Source organism: Coregonus clupeaformis, chromosome 8 (genome assembly GCF_020615455.1).
Source record: "Coregonus clupeaformis isolate EN_2021a chromosome 8, ASM2061545v1, whole genome shotgun sequence".
NCBI classification, from domain to species: domain Eukaryota; kingdom Metazoa; phylum Chordata; class Actinopteri; order Salmoniformes; family Salmonidae; genus Coregonus; species Coregonus clupeaformis.
This window is the reverse complement of record NC_059199.1, coordinates 12,582,324-12,610,279: the sequence shown is the minus strand read 5'-3', so window position 1 is coordinate 12,610,279 and position 27,956 is coordinate 12,582,324. Positions and strand designations below refer to the sequence as shown.

Sequence of the window (27,956 nt, the reverse complement as noted above, 5' to 3'; positions counted from 1 at the left end):
TGCCCAGTTGGTCAGAATGGTAAATTATTAACAGTGTTAGTTATCATTAAAGTGAACAATTTCATATTGGAGCCACACATTATAAACCCCTTTTTTAACCAGTCTTGTAAGCTGTCAGAAAGTCTTGTAAGATTAGGTCTCATTGTGTAACTTACCATAGCATCTGCAGGGATGTCATATATTGCAACCTTGGAAAATTAGAGGCTTGGTTATGGGACAGGGGGTATTCTTGCCACAGCACGGTGCACTTGGAATGTTAACAACTCTGGGACGCTGCATGGTGACCAAGCACAGATCGAGAGGAGGGATCCCGCACCGTCATCTGCCCCCGCCCCCGCCCCCATCCGCCTAAAGGTTACTTTCCATTACATCAAAGATCCGCTCTTTCAAGATCTTGCATGTTTCATCATGGGCGTCTCGTGAGGGAAAACGTTCGATGTTTTGCGTAGAATAATTACCATAAACGAAAAGTCTGTCTAATGACGAAATGGATTTACTCAATAGAGTTTGAGTTTACAGAGTACAGTATCGCTCTTGCAGGATGTCCCACGTTCTCAATGAGCAAAAGCAGGCTGAGTTCTCTGGAATTGACAGATAAAACGTGACAACGTTTACCTAACGGACCTGCTTCAGGAAATTAACTTCTAAACATTTTGCACATGATATCTAAGTCAGAGACCAAACAAACCAAAAGATTATGATGCTATACTTTGTGTTACTTTCCCTACCGTATGTTCTCAGTGCACGGACGGTAAGTGAAGTTTAAAAAAGTTATTTCTTACAATTATTGCAGTTCTTCTGGAGCGCAACCAGTGAACCGTTTGGAGAGGCATATTTTTGCGTGCGTAATTTGGCAACAAAGTAGACTAACCATGCAAACTTTAACTTTGTTTCACTTTGATTCCAGCGAATGGTACACCCTGGATATGAAACGTTAATTACGAGAAATGTGAACGACGATAATCAGAAAGGTAATTATTCCTATTCACATGAACAACATACAGTACCTGTTTAATTGATTACAGTTTCGTGCGTAATCTTCACTATCCTGTAGGCCTATTTGTTTATAAAATGTTGAAATATTTTGTTTGTATATAACTTTACACAATTGTACAATACAGCCCATCAACCATTTTACCACTCAAGAACTCAGTGATAATGATCTCTTTAGTCGATGCAGTAGGAATCCAGTACTATTCAGCTTGTGTTAAGGGTCTACATCTCTTTTCATACCGGAACAATGATTAGGCTGTCTAAGGGAAGGATGAAGTTATGAGATTTATGCTGCCCTTCTACTGGGCCTCCCCAGTAATATAACTTGATTGGGTCCTGGCTGGAGCCACTGTCAAACTCAAAGGATTCATTGTCCATCTGATGAGGTGATCCCAAGCCACGGGAGAACACCTGCTTTCTCATTAGCATATTCACATTAAATGGCCTCTATTCTGCCACAAAGTGTTTTTGTTTTATAGTTTTTACTTTGAATATTATTTTTACTTTGAACTTGATATTGTACAGCAAACTTAATGAAAAACAGAATTCACCACTAGAATTTGTGTATAATACAATATATTGACTTGTGCTGATAACCTTATGTATCTAACCCTGTTTCTGTGGATCCAGTTCTTACAGTAGACAGGAAAGAATGTAAGTTCCCATTCCGTCAGGGAGGAAGCATTCACCACCACTGTATCACAATCAGTTCATCCAGACCTTGGTGAGTCCAGTGTCAGTCACCTCAGCTTACTGTTAGTCACTCTAGTATCCACTGTTTTGGAGACACAAACAACCACTTCAACCACATATACACAGCACAACATTGCCACACATTTACATTACTCAAAGAGATACCTCACTCTTGTACACTCAAAGGGGTTTCCCAGTTATTGACTGGTGAGGTGACACAATCACACACGCATGCACACACACACACACACACACACACACACACATACACACACACACACACACACACACACACACACACACACACACACACACACACACACACACACACACACACACACACACACACACACACACACACACACACACACACACACACACACACATACACACATACACACGCACACAAATGTGTGCAAGCACACACGCACACACTCACACACACAAACAAACACACACACAATTAAAAAGTACCTAACCACTAACCACACAATGTCTGTGACCATCCGTCTGAAGCCCCTATATTACTATAATAAATATAATGACTTAATTATAGTCCTCATTAATCCAAGGGGAATTGCTCTACAACACAATGAGGTGACTGTATGCAATCTTCCATGAGCTAATCACTATGTGACCTAATTGAGCTATCCTAAATGGCCTCATAAGTCAGCAATGCTAATTTATTCACCATAAACTGTCATGAATATGCTATGACATGTTTATAACACGGTTACGCAGGTTTTATAACCTAAGTTAATGGTTTAATGTTGTATACTAATGATGTCATGTCTCAAAACACAGTCTTTACTTGTTTTGATTAAACTTTTGAATTGTGAAAACGACGAGACCACAGATGTGTGTCTCATAACCCCAGCTGTTGGACAGGAAGTGCTATGATGAGGTCATCATCTGTGGGACTGCGCTGCGGCTGCAGGGTAAATCCACTCAGGCTATGACAGGGCTGCAGGCATCTGCAAGTATGAACAACTAAGATGTAATTCAATATGGATGGTGTTCTTGCCCTCTTCCACTCAGTTCTCAATTAATTGCAAGAGCCCAGTGCTGGCTCATCTTTAACTGTGAGGGATTTTGAGGGTGTGTGAGGGTGCGTGTGTGTGTGCTTGTGTGTGTTTGTATGTGCATGTGTGTGTGTCCTCTTAGGACCTCAGCCACTGGAAGTCGTTTTATCCATTTGTTTTTCAAAGATTTTTTAAAACCCAAGGTATTGGGTCTGGTGTATTGGGTTTTGTAATGGGCGAGGGTTTAGTTAGTGGGTGTGGATGGATGGGTGGAGGAATCGATAAATCTTCTAATTAATTATAGGTAAAGAAAAGCGACCTGTTGAAGTCAATAAATGACAAACTGGGCATACTAGAGTTGGTCAGTAATGATGTAAAAGAGTTGAAGGCTAGTCTTGAAATGAGTGATGGAAAAGCTGCGATAATGGAGAAAGATACAAAAAAACTAAAAGAGACAGTCACTAAGATAGAAACGGATGTTAAGGAACTTAAAAAGGAGAAAAACTTTCTGAGAGAAGCCTTACTAGACATGCAAACTAGATCGAGGGGAGAAAATATAGTACTTACGGGTATCTAGGAAAAAGAGGGAGAGGTAACCGAGACTATTGTGAAGGACTTCTTTCTAACAGCGCTTCAAATCCCACTCGAGGCTGTCGATAAAATCCAACTAGAACGTGTACACCATTTCGGACAAAGAGGACAGAGATATGAGCGTCCAATCGTTGCCAAATTTGCTTTTTTTAAGGATAAAGTAATGGTTAAAAGCCTAGGTAAAAGACTTGCTGACACCAAAATAGGAATGAATGATCAGTTCCCGAGGGAGATTGCAGAACGGCGCAAAGTTCTGTACCCAATCTTCAAGGAAAATAGATTAAAAGGGAAGCGTGTTGCTCTCGTTGTCGATAAACTGTATATTGACAACCGAATGTACCGCGACACAAAGACTACTCCATGGCTATTCTGAAAGTTCTAATAGAGGAGTCGAATAATGGAGCACCCAATACTAGCCATGGTAGGGATTGTAATAATAAAGAACATTTATAGTATGTATAGTATTTTATAAAAGGACAAAACGGTATTACAAGAAAAGATAACAAGCAAAATAATACATCTTCAAATACAACTAATTAGAACACATGTACTCAATCAACATAGTGGAGATAAAAACATAGCGAACAGAAGACATTGAAGGCACAGTATGTGGGTGTTTGTCGATGAATTGTGATGGAAGGTGTGGTGTGCGTTTTTGTGTTTGAATAAGTGTGGCGTTAAGTGAGTGAGAAAGGAAATGGTTGCATATCCCAGAACCAACGTGTGTCTGTGAGCAAGGGTTGTGAGAGAGAGCTTTCAATTTTGTGCAGATGAGGGATATACATTTTAAAATATAGTATACATCTAATCTATTTTTTCATTGTCCTATCATGATGGAATGATCCCCAACCCTATATCCTAGACACCCACCTGAGTGACCCATACATCAAAGAGAAGTCTCCATCTGTTTTATGGACCTGCTGTGAGTTGCCTATATGCAGCCTAAACAGAAAAAGAAATGCGGTCAGAGACCTACTTGAGCAGCACCGCCCCCTCAAGATTCTGAGCCTGCCTGGCAGGGTTGGTTCTACAAAGCCAGAGCCCCCTGATGGGAGAGCATAATATACAAGAAAATTCTCAAAGCTGCTAATGAGGACCTTGACGACCTTGTACCTAGCCGGTGGGGATTCCGGTGGGGTACCCCCACCCAGGTAGTGGCAGTGCTGGCAACACTGGCTGCAGTAACCCATGGGGAGGGGGTCACACTCGGACAATCAGAGAGGGGGCTTATTATTGTGGCCCAAATGGCACAAAATAATCAAAGGTCTGACTGCACGGAGATGCTTGGGAAAAATGGTTACAACGGGGTACCAGAGTGTTTGTGTCTCAGGTGAAGAGGGTGGATCTGATCTCCATCACCTAGGACTTGACATAGATTAAATAGATTAATCAAATCTCACATTGTTGTAAATTTTTGGTCAATCTTGCATGCTTTCTCAAACAGCTGTAACTGTGTATGCATTCGTAAATCAGGTCCTTTCTTGAGTTGGGCTCTGGGATGTAACAACCGTTGAGCATCTGATCTTATGGTTGATTGTGGAGGAAAGGGGTTGAGTGTGTTAGAGTATGTGCGTGTATGTTTATCCCACATCTGTTGCAAGGGGGTAAGGATGTTAGGGAGAATATAGGATGAACCACAATAATTGTTTGCTAAAATAATAATTGCTTGTCAAAAATGTAATGTAATACAATGGCAATACGGGATATAGGTTAAAATCCTACGCATGAACTGCTGACGTTATTACGCATATTAATCGAAAATGATGGAAAATAAGATATGCAAGATATATGAATGGATATATATTTTTAAATAGCTATATATATATATATTGAGGTGAGAGCATTGGAAATGCTTTTGGCGGTTGACCTGCTTCTGTTTTGTGGGTGGCACTGTGTGCTGTTTTCGATGGATGGGTCCTGGCCTCTCGGGGCCCTAGGGATTCGGGGGGACGGGGGTGGTATGCTGAACACTGGGATGACGGCCCAACTTGGGATGGGGAGGGGCTTTAGCGGGGGAATTAGTGGAGAACAATTGGAGGGTTACTTAGTAGCAATGTAAATATCATGGTTCGGCTATATGGACAGTCAATCGCTATGGTATTTTTTATTGGTACATTTACAAACAAATATATAATGATAAATAGATTTGAAACTTGTATCCCATTATGGTATGTGGTGAAATAAGTATAGCCAGTTATAATTGTAATGGCTTAGCAGATAATAACAAAAGAAGAACAATATTTACATGCCTCCAAGAGAAGGAATATAATATCTATTGTTTACAGGAAACTCATTCAACAATTCTAGATTAAGTCGTGTGGAAAAAGGAATGGGGGGGCGAAATATACTTCTCCCATGGGCAAAAAAACTCAAAAGGGGTGATGATATTAATTAACAGTAATTTTGATCCGAATGTGCAAATTGTCCAAACAGATACGCAAGGTAGATGGATTATTTTAAATATGTTATTGGACCATAAACAGATATGGCTCATTAACCTTTACGGACCAAATAATGATGATCCACACTTCTTTGACAATATATACAGTCGTATGAAAAAGTTTGGGCACCCCTGACAATTTCCATGATTTCCATTTATAAACAATTGGGTGTTTGGATCAGCAATTTAATTTTGATCTATCAAATAACTGATGGACACAGTAATATTTCAGTAGTGAAATTAGGTTTATTGGATTAACAGAAAATGTGCAATATGCATCAAAACGAAATTAGACAGGTGCATAAGGGTAGAAGGATTACTTTATCCTATCCCAGGTATTCCTTAAAGAGGTGGGGTTTCAAGTGTCTCCGGAGGGTGGTGAGTGACTCCGCTGTCCTGGCGTCGTGAGGGAGCTTGTTCCACCATTGGGGTGCCAGAGCAGCGAACAGTTTTGACTGGGCTGAGCGGGAACTGTGCTTCCGCAGAGGTAGGGGGGCCAGCAGGCCAGAGGTGGATGAACGCAATGCCCTCGTTTGGGTGTAGGGACTGATCAGAGCCTGAAGGTACGGAGGTGCCGTTCCCCTCACAGCTCCGTAGGCAAGCACCATGGTTTTGTAGCAGATGCAAGCTTCAACTGGAAGCCAGTGGAGTGTGCGGAGGAGCGGGGTGACGTGAGAGAACTTGGGAAGGTTGAACACCAGACGGGCTGCGGCATTCTGGATGAGTTGTAGGGGTTTAATGGCACAGGCAGGGAGCCCAGCCAACAGCGAGTTGCCTGGATTAGGACCTGTGCCGCTTCCTGTGTAAGGCAGGGTCGTACTCTCCGAATGTTGTAGAGCATGAACCTACAGGATAGGGTCACCGCCTTGATGTTAGCGGAGAACGACAGGGTGTTGTCCAGCGTCACGCCAAGGCTCTTTGCACTCTGGGAGGAGGATACAACGGAGTTGTCAACCGTGATGTACTTGTTCCTCTGCATAAATGCCCGGGTAGATTTTGAGCAGTGTTTTGGGTCGTTGTCTTGTAGAAATATCCAGGCCCGGCGTAACTTCAACTTTGTGACTGATTCTTCAACATTATTCCCAAGAATCTGCTGATATTGAGTGGAATCCATGCTACCCTCAATTTTAACAAGATTCCCAGTACCGGCACTGGCCACACAGCCCCACAGCATGATGGAACCCCCACCAAATTTTACTGTGGGTAGCAAGTGTTTTTCTTGGAACGCTGTGTTCTTTTGCCGCCAAGCATAACGCCCCTTGCTATGACCAAATAACTCAATCTTTGTTTCATCAGTCCACAGCACCTTATTCCAAAATGAAGCTGGCTTGTCCAAATGTGCGTTTGCATATCTCAAGCGACTCTGTTTGTGGCGTGTGTGCAGAAAAGGCTTCTTCCGCATCACTCTCCCGTACAGCTTCTCCTTGTGCAAAGTGCGCTGAATTGTTGAACGATGCACAGTGACACCATCTGCAGCAAGATTATGTTGTAGGTCTTTGGAGGTGGTCTATGAGCTGTTTTTGACCGTTCTCACCATCCTTCGCCTTTGCCTCTCCGATATTTTACTTGTCCTGCCACTTCTGGGCTTAACAAGAACTGTGCCTGTGGTCTTCCATTTCCTCACTATGTTCCTCACAGTGGACACTGACAGCTTACATCTCTGCGATAGCTTTTTGTAGCCTTCCCCTAAACCATAATGTTGAACAATCTTTGTTTTCAGGTCATTTGAGAGTTGTTTTGAGGCCCCCATGTTGCCACTCTTCAGAGGAGAGTCAAAGAGAACAACAACTTGCAATTGGCCACCTTAAATACCTTTTCTCATGATTGGATGCACTTGTCTATGAAGTTCAAGGCTTAATGAGCTCACCAAACCAATTGTGTGTTCCAATTAATCAATGCTAAGTAGTTACAGGTATTCAAATCAACAGAATGACACGGGTGGCCAAATTTTTGCGTAGCCTATTTTTCACATCTGATTTAATTTCATACAACTTAATATTGCTACACTAAAAATATTTGTCTGGACAATACCCCAGTACTCAGCTTTTATTAGAAAATGAATGGCATGCCACTGTGATCATTTTCTGTGACGACAGAGTAAATTATTATGCAGCCTCAGAGGGGTGCCCAAACTTTTTCATATGACTGTATTGTGGTTAAACTCAAATATACTAATTGATAAAAAACCTTTATTTTTTGACAAAATGTTTAAAAAAGGTATAATCTTCGTAAATGATATTATCGGTAGGACTGGTGGAGTTATGTCGCACATGCAGCTAACGAAAACATATGGAAATGTCTGCTCTACCCAAAATTACAACCAAATAATTGCAGCATTACCGCAAAAATGGAAAAGGAAAGTGGAAGGGGGAAAAAGTAAGGAACTTGTCTGTCGGCCTTGCATTAAAGAATATAATTGGTTAAAGAAAATTGTGATAAATAAAAAAGTATACCAGTTTAATTTAAGGACCAAAGGATTGACAGCCGTCCCATATAGATTGCAAAATAGTTGGGAAGAGATTTTTGACGTACCGATTCCATGGCATAGTGTTTATGAATTGATAAGCAAAACGACACTGGATTCAAAACTTCGAATTTTTCAATTTAAATTATTATATAAAATTCTTGCTACCAATAGAATGTTATTTATATGGGGGATACAATCTTCCCAGCTCTGCATATCTTGCTGCGAAGAGACAGAATCATTAGATCATTTGTTTTGGTACTGTCCATTGGTAGCTTGTTTTTGGACACAGGTCCAGGAATGGCTAAAGGATTGCAATATTTACCTGGAGCTAACCCTGCAGATAGCACTACTGGGTGATCTGAAAAGTCATAGTCAATCGATCAATTATATAATAATACTTTTTTCTATTTACGATCTGTAGAAACAATGAGAATAGAAAGGTTCAGAACTTTTGTAAAACATCACAGTACAGTTGAAAAATATATGGCAAATAGAAATCCAATATGGATGATGGGAGGTGTTGAATGGAGCTGAAGGATGGGACTAATAACAACAACTAATAACAACAAGATAACTAATGTAAAGCATACTGTGTCCATAATAAGTATATAGGTTATAGGTTGAGAGCTTTTGTGAAAGAGCACAGTTAGAAAAATATGGCATATACAGTGAGGGAAAAAAGTATTTAATCCCCTGCTGATTTTGTTTGCCCACTGACAAAGAAATGATCAGTCTATAATTTTAATGGTAGGTTTATTTGAACAGTGAGAGACAGAATACCAACAAAAAAAATCCAGAAAAACGCATGTCAAAAATGTTATAAATTGATTTGCATTTTAATGAGGGATATAAGTATTTGACCCCCTCTCAATCAGAAAGATTTCTGGCTCCCAGGTGTCTTTTATACAGGTAACGAGCTGAGATTAGGAGCACACTCTTAAAGGGAGTGCTCCTAATCTCAGCTTGTTACCTGAATAAAAGACACATGTCCACAGAAGCAATCAATCAATCAGATTCCAAACTCTCCACCATGGCCAAGACCAAAGAGCTCTCCAAGGATGTCAGGGACAAGATTGTAGACCTACACAAGGCTGGAATGGGCTACAAGACCATCGCCAAGCAGCTTGGTGAGAAGGTGACAACCATTGGTGCGATTATTTGCAAATGGAAAAAACACAAAAGAACTGTCAATCTCCCTCTGCCTGGGGCTCCATGCAAGATCTCACTTCGTGGAGTTGCAATGATCATGAGAACGGTGAGGAATCAGCCCAGAACTACACGGGAGGATCTTGTCAATGATCTCAAGGCAGCTGGGACCATAGTCACCAAGAAAACAATTGGTAACACACTAAGCCGTGAAGAACTGAAATCCTGCAGCGCCCACAAGGTCCCCCTGCTCAAGAAAGCACATATACAGGGCCGTCTGAAGTTTGCCAATGAACATCTGAATGATTCAGAGGAGAACTGGGTGAAAGTGTTGTGGTCAGATGAGACCAAAATCGAGCTCTTTGGCATCAACTCAACTCGCCGTGTTTGGAGGAGGAGGAATGCTGCCTATGACCCCAAGAACACCATCCCCACCGTCAAACATGGAGGTGGAAACATTATGCTTTGGGGGTGTTTTTCTGCTAAGGGGACAGGACAACTTCACCGCATCAAAGGGACGATGGACGGGGCCATGTACCGTCAAATCTTGGGTGAGAACCTCCTTCCCTCAGCCAGCGCATTGAAAATGGGCCGTGGATGGGTATTCCAGCATGACAATGACCCAAAACACACGGCCAAGGCAACAAAGGAGTGGCTCAAAAAGAAGCACATTAAGGTCCTGGATTGGTCTAGCCAGTCTCCAGACCTTAATCCTATAGAAAATATGTGGAGGGAGCTGAAGGTTTGAGTTGCCAAACGTCAGCCTCGAAACCTTAATGACTTGGAGAAGATCTGCAAAGAGGAGTGGGACAAAATCCCTCCTGAGATGTGTGCAAACCTGGTGGCCAACTACAAGAAACGTCTGACCTCTGTGATTGCCAACAAGGGTTTTGCCACCAAGTACTAAGTCATGTTTTGCAGAGGGGTCAAATACTTATTTCCCTCATTAAAATGCAAATCAATTTATAACATTTTTGACATGCGTTTTTCTGGATTTTTATGTTGTTATTCTGTCTCTCACTGTTCAAATAAACCTACCATTAAAATTATAGACTGATCATGTCTTTTTCAGTGGGCAAACGTACAAAATCAGCAGGCGATCAAATACTTTTTTTCCCTCACTGTAGAAGCAAACCAGATGGACATCATGAAAATGATCAGAGGAAGTTCAGGAGTAAAAACAAACAAAATATAATTATTGTAGAATTTGACTGTGTCCATAAAATGTATATAGTATGTATGGGCTGGAAGTAGAGGCCTAAGCATTGTTTTTCACTAGTTTACTCCAATTGGGGAAGGGGTGGTGGGGTTGGAAAGTAATGAAGGGAAATATAATTTAAAAAAGGATATGTGTGTGTGTATGGATGTATGTACAGTGGGGAAAAAAAGTATTTAGTCAGCCACCAATTGTGCAAGTTCTCCCACTTAAAAAGATGAGAGAGGCCTGTAATGTTCATCATAGGTACACGTCAACTATGACAGACAAAATGACAAAAAAAATTATCCAGAAGATCACATTGTAGGATTTTTAATGAATTTATTTTTCAAATTATAGTGGAAAATAAGTATTTGGTCACCTACAAACAAGCAAGATTTCTGGCTCTCACAGACCTGTAACTTCTTCTTTAAGAGGCTCCTCTGTCCTCCACTCATTACCTGTATTAATGGCACCTGTTTGAACTTGTTATCAGTATAAAAGACACCTGTCCACAACCTCAAACAGTCACACTCCAAACTCCACTATGGCCAAGACCAAAGAGCTGTCAAAGGACACCAGAAACAAAATTGTAGACCTGCACCAGGCTGGGAAGACTGAATCTGCAATAGGTAAGCAGCTTGGTTTGAAGAAATCAACTGTGGGAGCAATTATTAGGAAATGGAAGACATACAAGACCACTGATAATCTCCCTCGATCTGGGGCTCCACGCAAGATCTCACCCCGTGGGGTCAAAATGATCACAAGAACGGTGAGCAAAAATCCCAGAACCACACGGGGGGACCTAGTGAATGACCTGCAGAGAGCTGGGACCAAAGTAACAAAGCCTACCATCAGTAACACACTACGCCGCCAGGGACTCAAATCCTGCAGTGCCAGACGTGTCCCCCTGCTTAAGCCAGTACATGTCCAGGCCCGTCTGAAGTTTGCTAGAGTGCATTTGGATGATCCAGAAGAGGATTGGGAGAATGTCATATGGTCATTTGGTAAAAACTCAACTCGTCGTGTTTGGAGGACAAAGAATGCTGAGTTGCATCCAAAGAACACCATACCTACTGTGAAGCATGGGGGTGGAAACATCATGCTTTGGGGCTGTTTTTCTGCAAAGGGACCAGGACGACTGATCCGTGTAAAGGAAAGAATGAATGGGGCCATGTATCGTGAGATTTTGAGTGAAAACCTCCTTCCATCAGCAACGGCATTGGAGATGAAACGTGGCTGGGTCTTTCAGCATGACAATGATCCCAAACACACCGCCCGGGCAACGAAGGAGTGGCTTCGTAAGAAGCATTTCAAGGTCCTGGAGTGGCCTAGCCAGTCTCCAGATCTCAACCCCATAGAAAATCTTTGGAGGGAGTTGAAAGTCTGTGTTGCCCAGCGACAGCCCCAAAACATCACTGCTCTAGAGGAGATCTGCATGGAGGAATGGGCCAAAATACCAGCAACAGTGTGTGAAAACCTTGTGAAGACTTACAGAAAACGTTTGACCCGTGTCATTGCCAAGAAAGGGTATATAACAAAGTATTGAGAAACTTTTGTTATTGACCAAATACTTATTTTCCACCATAATTTGCAAATAAAGTCATTAAAAATCCTACAATGTGATTTTCTGGATTTTTTTATGATGAAAATTACAGGCCTCTATCATCTTTTTAAGTGGGAGAACTTGCACAATTGGTGGCTGACTAAATACTTTTTTCCCCCACTGTATATATGTATGTATGTATATATATGTGTGTGTATGTATGTGTATATGTATGTATATGTATGTATGTATGTATATATATATATATGTATATATATGTGTATGTATGTATATGTATATATATATATATATATATATATAAATAAAATACAAATAAACATATGGGGGATTGGAAGTGTTGCAGACAATTACATTGATGGAAGATACAATCTATCTGAAATTTTAAAGCTGATGTACCCCCTAAAAAAATTAATAATAATAATAAAACATTACAAAAAAATGTATAGGTAATAATTATACATAATATACTTTTGCCCAAAAAGGATTAAAGAAGTGCAACGCTATTAGGACCTTCTCCTCAATTAATATTAAAGACAGTCATGATTAAATATGGTATCAGTTTCAAACCCACATCCTGTACGTACAGTGCTACTTACAGAGATGTACGTACAGGTTTCTGAGGAATAAGGGTTCATTTGAGTATGCTCACAGTTCTTACCCAGGTGACTGCTAGTGATCAATGCTCTGTTGATTTACTTTCTGACTCCTTGATCTCAATGGCCAGGTTGAAACTGTTGCGTATGCATTACAGGAATGTATTTATTTCTGAATCATAGGTGTTCTCTGACGCACAACTTTGATCGGGACTTTCAGTGGGGATACTGTGCACTTGTGACCACTCAACCCAGTGGTAAGAGGTCATTTCTGTAGAAACTGTGGACTTCATGGTCTACAAAGTCTATGTTGTCTCTGTGTATGTATCTATAAGATCTTAAATACACATTTCCTGCTATTTACAGTAGTGTTATGCATAAGCATTGACTATTTTTTAATCACTCTGAATCTTAGTGCATTTTCCAAATGTTCTCTTACAGCTTTAAAGCTAATCACGCCAAAATTGGTTTATACTAAATTATATTCTGATGTTACTGATGTACTATGCTGTTTCTTACTAATGTTTTCACTAATATAGTTCCTTGTGTATTTGTTTGATGTGTTTTAGTGTTCGTCCACTCATCACGCAGATTTACAGACCTGTGTCGGGTGAATCCATGTCAAAATGGCGGCATTTGCACTCTGGTCCCCCACAGACGCTCCTTTGAGTGCTCCTGTCCAGAAAGCTTCACCGGGAGGCACTGTGATCAGAGTGAGTCACTCACTATCATACATTCTATATGGACTTGTGTTTCAATGCAGTTTCAATGAAACTGAAGCAGTTATACATTCAGCTTAGAGTCAATTGTCAATGGGGTTTAACTCTAAATGTAGAGGTGTGGAGGTGGTAGAGAAACTGTCTACCCTTTTGAAAAATAGTGCATTGACCCATATCTTGCTCTTCACAGTGCCAAACACAAACGATGCCCCCTAACGCCTCACTGACCTGTTCCCTTCCTCCTCTCACATTTCACCCAACTACCTTTTATCTCTCTGTTCTCCCCTTTGTCAGGGAAGTGCTATGAAACCATACACCTGAGATATTATGACATCGGAGAATCCTGGGGAAGGATCCACCTCCGTAATGTGGAACGGTGCACATGTGTGGACGGGGAGATCTCCTGTGAGAGAGTCCGCTATACCAGTACGAGTCATGCTTTCTTTGATCCTTTGTTGCTTTAGCCACTCCTTGCCATGTTTTTTTTTTCTTGTTATCTTTTGTTAAAAATGCGAGTGGAACCTTAGACTTGATGAGGTGCTGTCTCTTGGCAGGGGAATGGGTCCCTGAATGGGCCCCCGAGGAGCCCCTAAAACCTTTGGAGTATGAGGGCTTCTCTAGTAAATCTCTGTCTCAATTCTGCCCATCCCGACATTCCTCAATCTCCCACACCTCTCAGATGATCAGGCTTTAGTCTCGGCTGTGTTGCCAAGCATCACACTGTTTTCTCAATGCCTTAATGGTTGGGGGCGGTTTGGGCGAGGCTATCAGGTCTTGAGAAACCCTCTGAACTCCCACTCTCCTTTTAAGGCCCCTCAGAACGCATGTGAGAAACCTCCCAGCCAAAAAACAAATCACCTCATGTTTGTTCCTGTAGAGCAGGGATGGGCAACTTTGATAGGGGTGGGGGCCACAAAAAAACTGAAGTCATCATGAGGGGCTGCGTACCACCCCCCACCTTGCAAGCAAAACATTTTAGCGGCACCCCTCGTGACAGCAAAGATAAACATTTTTAGTTTTAAAGTTAATTTCCTGCAATTCTGCATATTTTGCCATGGGGCGTAGAGAAAATGTTGCCGTTTTAAAGCAAGTTTGCTGCAATTCTACACATTTTGCCATGGGGCAGAGAGATTTTGCAATTTTATAACTAATTTCATGCAATTCTACTCTTTTTGCCATGGGGTGGAGAGAAAATGTTGCAGTTTTAATGCTAATTTCCTGCAATTCTACCCATTTTGCCATAGGGTGGAGGCAAATGTTTGTAGTTTGATAACTGATGATAAATGGGCCCCACCCCGGTCGGCAATTCGACCATGCTTCCTACAAGTTTAGATAGCAGGCCGTTAGACTAACTTACCAATCTAAAACAATTTAGCTGACATGGGCTAATTGAGTGACTGCTGATGCACAATAAAATTTCGAAATTGCACCTTGTGTATTCTATTATTCTAACTCTCAACAGTAAATTGAGACCCCGACAATTGGTCCGTGGGCCTACAAAAGGGGGGCCGCCAGTTGCCCATCCCTGCTATAGAGAAACCAAAAGCAGGGTTGGCCTTCTCTTAGATTCTACTCTCCATGGTTACAAGTGTAACCTTGATGTAGATGAAAAGACAGATTACATGACTCAACGTGACTCAGGAGCAGAGTTTGGGACACGCCCAAATCTCGCTGAAGGGGCTTTCATCTCAATGGGGGACGTTTTATGGGACTTGCTCTTACAAAAGAGAAAGGCACTTTGGAGAGCACGTTAGACCGAAACCTGTTTTATCATGGTATGAATGATTTTTATAAGGTTATGCAAACACATTGAATTTTGCGCTACCATTTACTGGCAGAACTTCCCCTTCATCTAGTTTGGTACAGGAGGACTTGTGTTTTCCTGCCCCCACCTTCCCAGCCTGTTATGTAGGCTTTGCCCACTCATACTGTCCCCACAAGGCCACACCAAGAACTACAAGTCAAATCAGACAACTACACCGGTGTCTGTGTTTGTGAATGCATTTCTCCCACTCTACTTTTGCAACCCTGAACCATAAGTGCTCTAATGTAGGTAGTCTACTGCTTCATATTTGTTTTGGTCCAAGTTAACACCCTTAAAGCACTGATGCAAGACCAGCTCCTGTATTTATCATGCAATGGTGGGAGGCAGGAAATGGGAGGTAGGAACTGATCCCAGTGCTGTGGTTTGTCATAATGTAATATACCTGATGTAGTGTGTAACTGTCCTCAGTCTGCAGTGAGAACCCCTGTGAGAACGATGGTACGTGCCGACTCATCACAGCCACCAGGGAGGAGGTGTGTGCCTGCAGGCCTGGCTACAGTGGACCCTACTGTAGCATCGGTTAGTCCAACCGCTACATGCTAACCCAGTTACATTTACATTGCTAGCTTAGCCTAGCTTAGCATAGCTTTAACTTAACATTACTAGTCTGAGCCAGAGGTCATTCACTGAGATTGAGAATAGATTTTATTATGTTTATCTTACTCTGTGGCTACATGTAGACTATATACATTTAGATATTCCAAAATAAAGCAAACTGATAGTCACGCACACGCTCTCATAAACAAACACTTAAACACAGGAAACTGTGATAAACTTACTTTCTCATCCCTCACATCTCTTGTTGTTCAGCTCCAGAGGCAGAGTGCTATGACAACAAGGGCACAGACTACCGTGGCGTGGTGGGCACCACCGTCTCTGGTGCCCGCTGTCTGCCGTGGAACTCTGACCTGCTACATGATGAGCTCCACATGGGCACTGTGGAGAGCGCCACCCTCAGGGGCTTGGGGGAACACTCCTACTGCAGGTGTGTGTGTGTAGAATTATGTAGTCTTTATTTCCAACCAATCTGGCAACCCAAAACAGAAGTGTAAGTCTGTCTATGCTTCATGCCACCGCTATCACAGCACTATCATTCTACTTCCCCCTATCTGTCTGTCTGGTTTTGATGGTGATATGGTCATTCTACCAGGTACAGCCAGAGGAGAGACTTCCCCCTCTGACTCTGGTTCTTCTTGAACAGTGTGCATGGTGTATTTCAGTGGTATTCAAACTTTTTCAGCAGAGACCCCCTTTTTTCCTCAAGATTTTCTGGCGACCCCACCCCACCCCAAATATAATGACACAACCTTTAAAATCTGTATACTTATCAAAATGAAAAGAAACCAATAAATACATTTACTCAATAAAATTATATTTTTCAAATTATCTTTCTCAAAACGTTTGAATATTGTCCCATACAATAATCTGTACTCTGAATGTTTTGTTCCTAAAAAAAAAGACATTTTTTTGTTGTTGTTGTGAGAACGATGGTACATGCGACCCCACTGCAATTTTGTCGCGACCCCGACTTTGAATACCACTGCTCTCGAGGTTTCTTCCATCTTGGGATTTTTCCCTTGGCACTGTCACGACTTCCTCCGAAGCTGCCTCCTCTCCTTGTTCGGGAGGCTTCGGTGTTCGTCATCACCGGCTTTCTAGCCACTGCCGCTCCTCATCTCATCATTCCATTTGTTTTGTCTTGTCTATTACACACACCTGGTTCATATCCCCTCATTAGTATGTGTATAAGTGTTCCCTCTGCCCCCTTGTCCTTGTGAGTGATTGTTTAATGTGAGGAGAGAGTAGCTCGGTTGAGCTACGTGTATTTTGTATTTGCCGGGGTATATTTTCCCAGTGTGCCTGTTTTGTTCCAGTGCGCTACTCTCTCCTCACATTAAACAATCACCCACAAGGGCAGAGGGAACACTTATACACGTACTAATGAGGGGATATGAACTGGTTGACGCTGTCCAGCGTAACTCTGTACTACGGAATAAACTCTGTATTCTGTGATTTACCCTCCTGCGCCTGACCTATCACAGGCACTGTGTTTATGCTTGCTCTTTTGGGGTCCTGGCCGGGTTACTGTAAAGTGTGTCATAACACCAGCATAACATGTCCACTGTCCAGAAACCCAGACGGGGACAGGATGCCGTGGTGCTACACCCTCAACGACAGAGCCATCTCCTGGGAGAACTGTGACGTTCCGTCTTGTGTCATGCGTTTATGTGAGTAACGTGAGTGCTATACAGGGGGCGTCATGAAAGCAGTGTTTGTTTTTTTAGCTGCTACAGTGGAGGCTTAATTATTCCCAGCGTGAAACACTTTATCAAGTTAGGTAAAAACATAAAATAATCACCAAGTCAAATGAATTTATTGTGTTTCATGATACTTGTATCTAAACCAAAGTATCTAGATAATTTTTGTAGATAATGCTAACTTGTTATTTACATCAGTTGGTGTCTATAAACTTCAATATGAGGTCCTAAACCTAGCATGAAAGTGTATCCTTGTAGCTGTGTGAGCTAATATAATCAAAACGTTTGCCTTGGGGTAAATGGCCATCAGGTAAGTCGAGCCAATTGTTGAGCCAATGGCAAGTTGAGCCAAATTGAAATGTTTTCTTCCCAGGAGTAATGCAAGGCATTATCGCTGGGATATGAGGTAATAACAGGGCCTGGCCTATGTCAAAAGTGTTTTAAAAAGTACAAAGTGTTTGTTAGGTCTTAATCCTCTATTAAAAGATGCTTAAAATATTTAAAAGACAAACAAGCGATTGTGGTTGTGTTGAATTGTGTTTGGGAAATAAAGATATAAATGTTTTTTTAAATGTAGTGGTAATGTTTCATTCAGTACATCAATTTGTAGGCGGCTTAATTTACCCTGTCCCGCGGCTAAATTTACCCCATAAGTTGTGCCAAGAGACCACTTTTTTGGGAAAAGCTATGCTTTCAAAACTGTAATGTTTACATGAATTCTGATTATTTCCAGGGATACACAACATCCTGAAATATATGTAGGTATCTTTGTTAGAATGAATACAATATTTCCCTTGAGGGAATGATGCTGAATGTAAAAAATGGCTCAACTTACCCCACTTTCCCCTACTGTATTATAATGAGTTATATTAGTGATGGCCCTATTAGTGATAAAAATAAGATTCTTGGAATTATACTACACTTACCTTTCCTGTGCCACTCAGAAGAGAATGCTAACTTGACACAGGTACTGTTGGAATAGAAAGTCAGAATAGTAATTTCACACAGGTAGCCTATTGTTTGAATAGAAAGGTAGTCAGAATAGTTAAGAAAAATGTGTAAGTTAAGATAAGGAAATTGAGTATCACTCAGAATCAACGTGTCAAGTCAAGTGCCAAATGCTTTTGCAGTAACTCGGCCAACCTGGCTCGGTAATATCGATGTCATGATGTCGTGGGTATGCACAGAAAGCAAAACATTTTTGTCCAACTGCTATTTCACCAATTCATTGAATGATAATTGTTGGGTGGCAAATGGTATGCTATGCTGAATTTCTGTCAATACGTTATTGGGATTATTTTCAATACTTCATATGAAACAGTTATATTTGTTGCTTGTCTTTTCAGGGGGAAATGAGCCACTGGTAAAGTCCAAAATGATAAGAAGAGGTACCCTTAGCAGCCTTGGATGTAGCGATTAACTGTATTTAGCTACTTAGCTGCCTTGGATATAGCGATTAACTGTATTTAGCTACTTAGCTGCCTTGGATGTAGCGATTAACTGTATTTAGCCCAGTTACTCCAATTGTGGGTGCATGCTGTTAGGTAGTAGTAATAAGCCTAGTAGCAGCAGTAGTAGTAGTTCTAGTACGACTAGTAGTAGTAGTAGCAGTAGTAGCACTACTACTAGTAGTAGTAGTAGTAATAGAAGAGTACTACTAGTAGTACTCTTCTTGTGGTCCTCTGTAGCTCAGCTGGTAGAGCACGGCGCTTGTAACGCCAAGGTAGTGGGTTCGATCCCCGGGACCACCCATACACAAAAATGTATGCACGCATGACTGTAAGTCGCTTTGGATAAAAGCGTCTGCTAAATGGCATATTATTATCATTATTATAGTAGTTTAGTAGTACCAGTTTATGACTAGTATTACCCTATCACATGTTGACAATGAAATCAGTGCTCTTCACAGTGAATGTGAACTGATTTGAAAGGAAGCCCTTCTAAACTTAAATATGCACTATGCAGAAATCTCTCCCCCATTTCCTGGTTGCTAAAAGTCTAATAGTTTGCCTAATTTCAGTTTATGTGACAAATTAAGCAAGTATAGTGTAGAGAATCATTGTACCAACTAAACTGCTGTGGAATATATTTTCCATAACCGACAATATTGTATTTTCAGCTGTTTGAAGCTGGTGTACAAAAATGAAATTAAAAGATGCAAAAATGAAACTTAAGAACGGGAAGCATAGAAATAGGGCTCATGTACGGCTTCTTAGACTTGCTTTCAATGATCATTTATATGTGAATTTGGTCATTCCAGATTTGTATGAAATATGACCTACAGTGCCTTCAGAAAGTATTCAAACCCATTGACTTTTTCAAAATGTTGTGGTTACAGCCTAAATTTAAAATGGATTAAATTGAGATTTTTTTGGTCACTGGTCTACACACAATATCACATAATGTCAAAGTGGAAACATATTTTTACAAATTAATAAAAAATGAGAAGCTGAAAAGTCTTGAGTTAAAATATTAAAGCGAGTAGACCACTGATTGGCCAGCTCACCTCCTCTATACCGCTGATTGGCCAGCTCATCCTCCTCTATACCGCTGATTGGCCAACTCATCCTCCTCTATACCGCTGATTGGCCAGCTCATCCTCCTCTATACCGCTGATTGGCCAGCTCATCCTCTATACCGCTGATTGGCCAGCTCATTATCCTCTATACCGCTGAGTGGCCAGCTCATTATCCTCAGGAGTATAACATCATACTCTACAAGGAAATAGCAAGCATTTGTGAAACGGTCTGTTTGAGGTGGGGAGTGTTTTTTCTCCAAATTATGCTTTGGCCACAAATACGAGTATAGGACAACATTATTTGGGTATGAGTTAACAGAATACAAACTTTTAAAAGTTAGATTTTCACTGGACAGTTACTTTAAGTCTGCTTCCCTGTTCCCTCACATAGCTTCTTCGCGGAGAGTGGTACCGGTGCCACTGCCGCCACCTAACGTCCTCCCTGACACCAACCAAACCAACGACGCCAAGCCAGCCAAGAAGCCTGTGTGTGGGAAGAGGCATAAGAAGAGGATATCGGTGGCCAGGGGTCGCATCCTGGGTGGCAGCTCTGCCCTGCCCGGTACCCATCCCTGGATGGCAGCCCTCTACATAGGAGATGACAGCTTCTGCGCGGGCACCTTGGTCTCGTCCTGCTGGGTGGTCTCTGCCGCACACTGCTTCTTTCGCAGGTACTGTAGAATTAGAGGATATAGACAGACACTACACTACTACTTGGAGCATCCATTTGTGTTGATTATGTCATCACCTATTTGTATTTTATGCCACTATGAGTCAGTTCACTGTGGAACGGGTTGTGATGAGAATGGGATTGGCAGTAGCTAGTAAGCCGGTGACGACGAACGCCGAAACCTGCCCGAACAAGGAGGGGAGGCAGCCTCGGCGGAAGTCGTGACAGTACCCCCCACCTTGACGCGCGGCTCCAGCAGTGCGCCGACCCCTGCCTCGGGGACGGCCAGGAGGACGCGGAGCAGGGCGAGTCGGATGGCGACGGTGGAAACCCCTCAACAGGGAGGGATCGAGGATGTCCCTCTTTGGGACCCAGCACCGTTCTTCCGGACCATACCCCTCCCACTCCACGAGATACTGAAGGCCCCCCACCCGACGCCTCGAATCCAGTATGGAACGGACCGAGTACGCTGGGGCCCCCTCGATGTCCAGAAGAGGTGGAGGAACCTCCCGCACCTCAGACTCCTGGAGTGGACCAGCTAGCACCGGCCTGAGGAGAGACACATGAAACGAGGGGTAATCAGGGGGGAGTAACAACCTCAGGACTTTAAACGGCCCCACAAACCGCAGGCTCAGCTTCCGGCAGGGCAGGTAGAGAGGTAGATTCCGGGTCGAGAGCCAGACCCGATCCCCCGGTACAAAAACCGGGGCCTCCCTGCGGTTGTGGTCAGCGTTCGCCTTCTGACGACACACGGCGCGCTGGAGGCGAACGTGGGCAGTGTCCCAAGTCTCCTCCGCATGCCGAAACCAGTCATCCACCGCAGGAGCCTCGGTCTGGCTCTGGTGCCACGGTGCCAGGACCGGTTTGTAACCCAAAACACATTGGAAGGGTGTTAGGTTAGTGGAGGAGTGGCGGAGAGAGTTCTGCCCATGGCAGGAACACCGACCACTCCCCCGGCCGGTCCTGACTATAGGTCCGCAGGAACCTACCCACATCTTGATTCACCCTTTCCACCTGCCCATTACTCTCGGGGTGAAATACAGAGGTCAGGCTGACCGAGACCCCCAGACGTTCCATGAACACCTTCCAGACTCTAGACGTGAACTGGGGACCTCGGTCGGACACTATATCCTCTGGTACTCCGTAGTGCCGGAAGACATGAGTAAACAGAGCCTACGCAGTTTGTAGGGCCGTGGGGAGACCGGGCAGAGGAAGGAGGCGGCAGGACTTCGAAAGCGATCCACAACGACCAGGATAGTGGTGTTACCTTGGGAGGGGGGAAGATCAGTAAGAAAATCAATACTAAGGTGAGACCATGGTCATTGTGGAATTGGTAAAGGTTGTAGCTTACCCGCTTGGAGGTGCCTAGGTGCCTTACTCTGGGTGCACACTGAGCAGGAGGAAGCATACACCCTCACGTCCTTAGCCAAGGTAGGCCACCAGTGCTTCTCGGTCAGGCAGCGCATTGTACGACCGATACCTGGATGACCCGAGGAGGGTCACGTGTGTGCCCAGTAGATCAGACAATCACAGATAAGCGTAGGCACGTACTGCAGCCCAGCTGGACACTGTGGTGGAGATGGATCTGAGCATAATGCCTGCGCTATATCCGCGTTCATCGCCCATACTACCGGCGCCACAATGCCTGAGGTCGGGAGTATGGGGGTGTTGTCTCTGGGCCTCTCCTCTGTGTCATACAGCTGAGACAGTGCGTCTGCCTTCACGTTCTTCGTACCCGGAATGTATGAGAGTGTGAAATCAAACCGGGTGAAGAAGAGGGCCCACCTGGCCTGGCGAGGATTCAGCCTCCTCGCTGCCCGAATGTTCTCCAGGTTACGGTGGTCTGTCCAGACGAGGAAAGGGTGTTTCGTCCCTTCGAGCCAATGCCTCCACACCGTCAAAGCTCGGACAACAGCCAGCAGCTCCCGATCACCAACGCCGTAGTTCTGCTCGGCCGAGCTCAGCCTCTTCGAAAGAAGGCACAGGGGCGGAGCTTGGGTGGCGTGCCCGAGCGTTGGGATAAGACAGCGCCTATCCCTACCTCGGACGCATCCACCTTTACTACGAACGGTAGTGATGGGTCGGGGTGAGCCAGTACCGGGGCGGATGTGAATAGATCCCGCAATCTACTGAAGGCCAAATCAGCCTCAGCAGACCAACAGAGCCGGGACGGCCCACCCTTCAACAAGGAGGTAATGGGAGCTGCGACCTTGCCAAAGCCCCGAATAAACCTCCGATAGTAGTTGGCAAAGCCAAGGAAGCGCTGCACCTCCTTCACCGTGGTTGGAGTCGGCCAATTACGCACGGCTGAAATGCGATCTCCCTTCATCTCCACACCTGTGGTAGTAATGCGGTATCTGAGGAAGGAGATTGACTGCTGGAAAAACTCACACTTCTCTGCCTTGGCATAAAGATTATTTTCCAGCAGTCGGACCAGTACCTTGCGAATCAGGGACACATGCTCGGCGCGCGTAGAGGAATACACCAGGATGTCATCGATGTAGAACACCATACCGCGACCAAGCATGTCCCGAAACACCTCGTTCACAAAGGACTGGAAAACGGATGGAGCATTCATCAAACCGTAGGGCATCACCAGGTATTCATAATGCCCTGAGGTTGTGCTGAATGCTGTTTTCCACTCATCCCCTTCCCCGAATACGCACCAGGTTGTAGGCACTCCTGAGGTCTAATTTGGTGAAAAAACGGGCCCCATGCATTGACTCAATCACTGAAGGAATGAGGGGAAGAGGATAACTAAATCGTACCGTCACCTTATTCAGTGGTTGATAATCAAGGTGTAAACCGCTATCTTTCTTCTTCACAAAGAAGAAACTAGAGGAAGCAGGTGAAGTGGAGGGATGTATATACCCCTGGCGCGGTCCCTCGGTGACGTATGTTTCCATAGCCTCCATTTCAGCCTGCGACAGGGGATATACATGACTCCTGGGAGGTACAGCGTCTACCCGAAGGTTTATCGCGCAATCCCCCTCCCGATGAGGTGGTAATTTAGTCGCTTGTGTCTTGGAAAACGCGAGCACCAGATCATGGTATTCGGGGGGAATGCGCACGGTGGGAGTACCGTCTGGACTTTCCACCATGGTCGCACCAACGGAAACACCTAGACACCTACCCGGGCACTCCCTCGACCACCCCGTAAGAACCCTCTTTGGGGTTGTGAAGGGCTAACCACGCAATACCTAAGACTACAATAATCAAAAAGGTGATCTGCTCAACATGCGTCTCCTGTGTAATCATGGTGACTGGTACAGTAAGCTCCTTAACCAACCCGGACCCTAATGGTCGACTATCAAGTGCTCTGAAGGGGAGTGGAATGGATAGGGGATCCAATGAAATACCTTGACGGCGTGCAAATACCCTGTCCATAAAGTTCCCAGCTGCGCCTGAATCGACTAGCGCCTTACACTGGGAAACTACCAGGTGATCGGGAAAGGAGATAGATAGGGTACAGTGAGCCGCAAAGGGCTCTGAACAAGTTTGGGTGTTCGTTACCTGGGGTGATGCGTGAGTACCCTGCCTACTGCCTCCAGACCCAAAAGAACGTTGACTGCGACGTGAGGTGGATTGTCCCTTCGTGCCACCAGAGTGGCACTGTCGCTGTCCTCCTGCGCTCTCTCGACCGGCAGCTCCCCCCAGCTCCATCTGCTCGGGGTCAGAGTCGTCCGGAGTGGGAACGGGCAGACCCCTACCAGGACGTCCTCTGGCTGCTAGCAGATTATCCAGCCGGATGGCCATGTCCACCAGTTGAGAGAACGATAGCATGGCATCATGGCAGGCTAGCTCCCGTAGGATGTCCTCCCTTAGGTGGCACCGGAAATGGTAGATCAGGGCCCGCTCGTTACACCCGGACCCCGCTGCCAGCGTCCGGAACTCCAGCGTGTAGTCCTGTGCGGTCCTCGTCCCCTGCCTCAGTTGGACCAGTCGTTCGCCCGCCTCTCGACCCTCAGGCGGGTGATCGAAAACTGCCCGAAAGAGGCGAGCAAACTCCCCGTAGTCCTCCAACGTGGCACCTCTCTCGTTCCACACCACGTTGGCCCACTCCAGGGCTCTCCCACAAAGGCAGGAAACGAGGACGGATACCTTCTCCCGCTCCAGTGGCGCCGGCCTGATGCTGGAGAAATACAGCTTGAGTTGGAGCATAAATCCCTAGTATCGCGCTGCCGTCCCATCAAACGCCGGTGGCCGGGATATGTGGATCCCTCCAGGGGCTGGGGTGTATTGTGGCTGGATCCGGTTGACCAGCTGGTCTCGATAGATCGGATCCTCTCCTCTCCAGGCATTATACTACCTGAAGAACCCGATCCATCGCTTCCCCCAAGCTGGCCAGCATCGAGGAATGCTCCTGGACCCTTGCCACAACTCCAGGCATGCGGTCTTCTCCTGCTGACTCCATTCAGCGGGTGAGTGATTCTGTGATGAGTTGTGAATGAAGGATTCAGGCGCAGGAGGTAAAACAACATAAAGTCCAGAGTTTATTCCGTTTACATAAATCAAACGCTCCCAGCGTGAAAACGAAACTAATACAAGGGAAAATAATCCACCTTGGCAAGTACACATAGAAGAGTAGCTCAACCGAGCTACTTGCTCTCACAATAAACAATCACTCACAAAGACAAGAGGAACAGAGGGAACACTTATACACATACTAATTAGGGGAATGAGCACCAGGTGTGTGTGATTGACAAGACAAGAAATGACAAGTGGAGTGATGAGAATGGGATCGGCAGTAGCTAGTAAGCCGGTGACGACGAACGCCGAAACCTGCCTGAACAAGGAGGGGAGGCAGCCTCGGCAGAAGTCGTGACACTCACATTTTCTCACAGACACAAGTCTTCAGTACAGCCATGATTTACACTCATGACCTTGACCTTAACATTGGCATTTTATGAACACAAACTACAGTATATTTAGACACAAACATTGAGTTTGAGGAAAAACTGAAGCGCCATAGGAGGATTTTCCTTGAAGATTCCTCGTTACTATGGTCTTGGGTCTTTAGGTTTAAACCTTTCAGCTTAGGCTCAGTTTGACCATTTTTTAAATCACAATGACTAAAATGACATAGACAAGGGGGACCTGATCCTAGACCAGCTACTCTGAGACACTTGATACAGACGGCCCCAGGACTTAAGGCATTAATATCATACAAATGAAATGTAATTGTATTCAAGTGATTTCATGCGACATAATGGTCCACTACTAGCGACAGAGAATGATGAGAATGATGTGTTTCTGTCCTCAGTCCCCTTGTGTCGAAGATTCGTGTGATTCTCGGTCAGCATAAGTTCAACGTTACGACTTCTGACACCAAAACCTTTGGAGTGGAGAAGTACGTCTTTCCAGAGCGTTTCTCTGTCTTCAATCCAACTCTCCATGACATTGGTAAATATACTATGTCGCGCTCCTATTCACTCTTACTGATTATTTGCATACACATACACATGCAAACACACACAAAGTTTACATTATAGCACATGCTATACACAAAGGAACACACACACACACACTCACACACCCCAGTCTGCCAGTCTGCAGTGCATGATCTGTGCTCACAGTTGTGCATCTTGGAACAGCTGTCTCTAATGTGAATACACACAGACACACCCACACACATTTGTCTCTGAGCATCTGTGTCCATTCAAAAGGTACTCACACTTCTCTCTCCCTTTTTCTTGTCTTTGCTGATCTTTCCAAATTTTACAAAAGCTATTTTCTGAAAGCAAAACATACATTATTCAATAGTGCAGCAATCGTTCTGTGTTTTCATGAGTCAAGATTTTGAATTACGAGAACACTACATCCTACAGCGTTTTTTGGATGACTCCCCCACTCCAGGTCGTAATAATAGGAAATGAACAGTGGTTCTCAATGTACATACCAAGGTTAAATAAAGATTAAATAAATACAACTCTTCTTCACCTTTTCCTGTGTTATGATAATAATGTTTCTATTCCAACAGTTCTGGTGAAACTGAAAAAACAAGATGGCCGCTGTGTGAGAAGGAATCAGTTTATACGGCCAATCTGCCTGCCGGATAAAGCCATGACCTTCCCAGACTACTACTGCTGTCAGATCACTGGCTGGGGCCACATGCATGAGAGTAAGTGTTGTGTCAAAAACAGTCCTCTGGTGTATTGCGTGGTCAGATACTGGTACTGTACTGGTCAGATATGTCATTACAGTCTTGAATGTCTTCATATCACAACAATGTAACATCTCAAATAGACATCAATGCACTATATCCAATCACATGCGCTTCCATATAGGTCCATCTGTCCTATTCATGTCTTTACATTAATGTCTCACTGATGGACATTTTTTCATGTGACCTAATGTTTACAGTATATACGTCTATCCCAGCCATTACGGATTTATTTGTCTTATTTTTCTAAAGAGGCAAATAAATACAGCAACCTGCAGGAGGCTGGGGTGAGGATCGTCCCGTTTGAGAGGTGTATCCAGCCTGAAGTCTACGGCAACCATGTGACCTCCAACATGGTCTGTGCCGGGACCGACCGATGTGTGGATGCCTGCCAGGTAAGAGTGCATAGACCTAGGGTTCCTTTTCTGTACCCAAATTAGATTAGAATAGAAGAAAATATATGTTTTCTTGTACATTGTACAGTCAGCCATGTTATAAGGATGTGTAATGAGTGATGCAGTATAATATATAGAGGAGCCTCTGGACTGTTTCAGTTTGAGTATAGTGGGTTGGGTTCACAGAACATGCATATGGAGGAGGCTGCTGTATGAATTGCATGGCCTTCAGTTGCTTAATCTTTAATGAAAGGTTATGGTTAACTTCCCACATTGTTAATGTGTTGCGTTGTAATGCAATTGGTTTGTGTAATATAAGGTTTCAAGGGGATGACTCATTGTTTGTTTGTGTGTGTGTCTGCTTGTTCCCCCAGGGTGACTCAGGAGGACCTCTGGCCTGTGTGAAGGATGACGTCAGCTTCCTGTATGGAGTAATCAGCTGGGGTGATGGCTGTGGAAAGACTGGGAAGCCTGGGGTCTACACCAAAGTCGTTAAATACGTCAACTGGATCAACACAATTATCAAGCGCAAGCACAAGTCTAAATAAATGGACATCAGCCTTATTGTATGGACGTTACAGCTGGTGTCCTACTGTGGAAGAATAGTGATTTTTACACAACTGTGAAATAAATATTATTTTGTGACTGAATAAACATTGTAAATATTGTTAAACATGTGTGTACCTGTGTTTTAACAATTC

The 27,956-nt window shown here is 43.9% G+C and overlaps 1 protein-coding gene across 4 annotated transcripts; it reads left to right on the top strand.

The window, feature by feature from the left end:
• The first annotated feature begins 357 nt into the window (after positions 1–357).
• Positions 358–27,928, top strand: LOC121571148 (hepatocyte growth factor activator). 4 transcript variants are annotated; one of them, XM_041882465.2, is made up of 15 exons: positions 358–751; positions 908–971; positions 1,624–1,717; positions 12,891–12,964; positions 13,277–13,420; positions 13,721–13,852; positions 15,660–15,770; positions 16,062–16,236; positions 17,382–17,479; positions 18,856–18,897; positions 20,419–20,698; positions 25,961–26,100; positions 26,678–26,818; positions 27,113–27,255; positions 27,630–27,928. In XM_041882465.2, the coding sequence occupies exons 1-15, from the start codon at positions 698–700 to the stop codon at positions 27,801–27,803; spliced, it is 1,866 nt and encodes a 621-aa protein (XP_041738399.1). In that variant the 5' UTR covers positions 358–697; the 3' UTR covers positions 27,804–27,928. The 4 variants fall into 4 exon arrangements, with proteins under 4 accessions (XP_041738399.1, XP_041738401.1, XP_041738400.1 ...); XM_041882467.2 differs by lacking the exon at positions 13,721–13,852; XM_041882466.2 differs by lacking the exon at positions 18,856–18,897 and having other exon boundaries at positions 359–751.
• The last annotated feature ends 28 nt before the right edge of the window (positions 27,929–27,956 follow it).

Bases quoted from the DNA above. Each gene is read 5' to 3' on its own strand.
- LOC121571148 (XM_041882465.2), top strand. From the start codon at position 698: ATGATGCTATACTTTGTGTTACTTTCCCTACCGTATGTTCTCAGTGCA. The intron at 26,819-27,112 runs GTAAGTGTTGTG...ATTTTTCTAAAG, and splicing joins CTGGGGCCACATGCATGAGA to AGGCAAATAAATACAGCAAC. The intron at 27,256-27,629 runs GTAAGAGTGCAT...TTGTTCCCCCAG, and splicing joins GATGTGTGGATGCCTGCCAG to GGTGACTCAGGAGGACCTCT.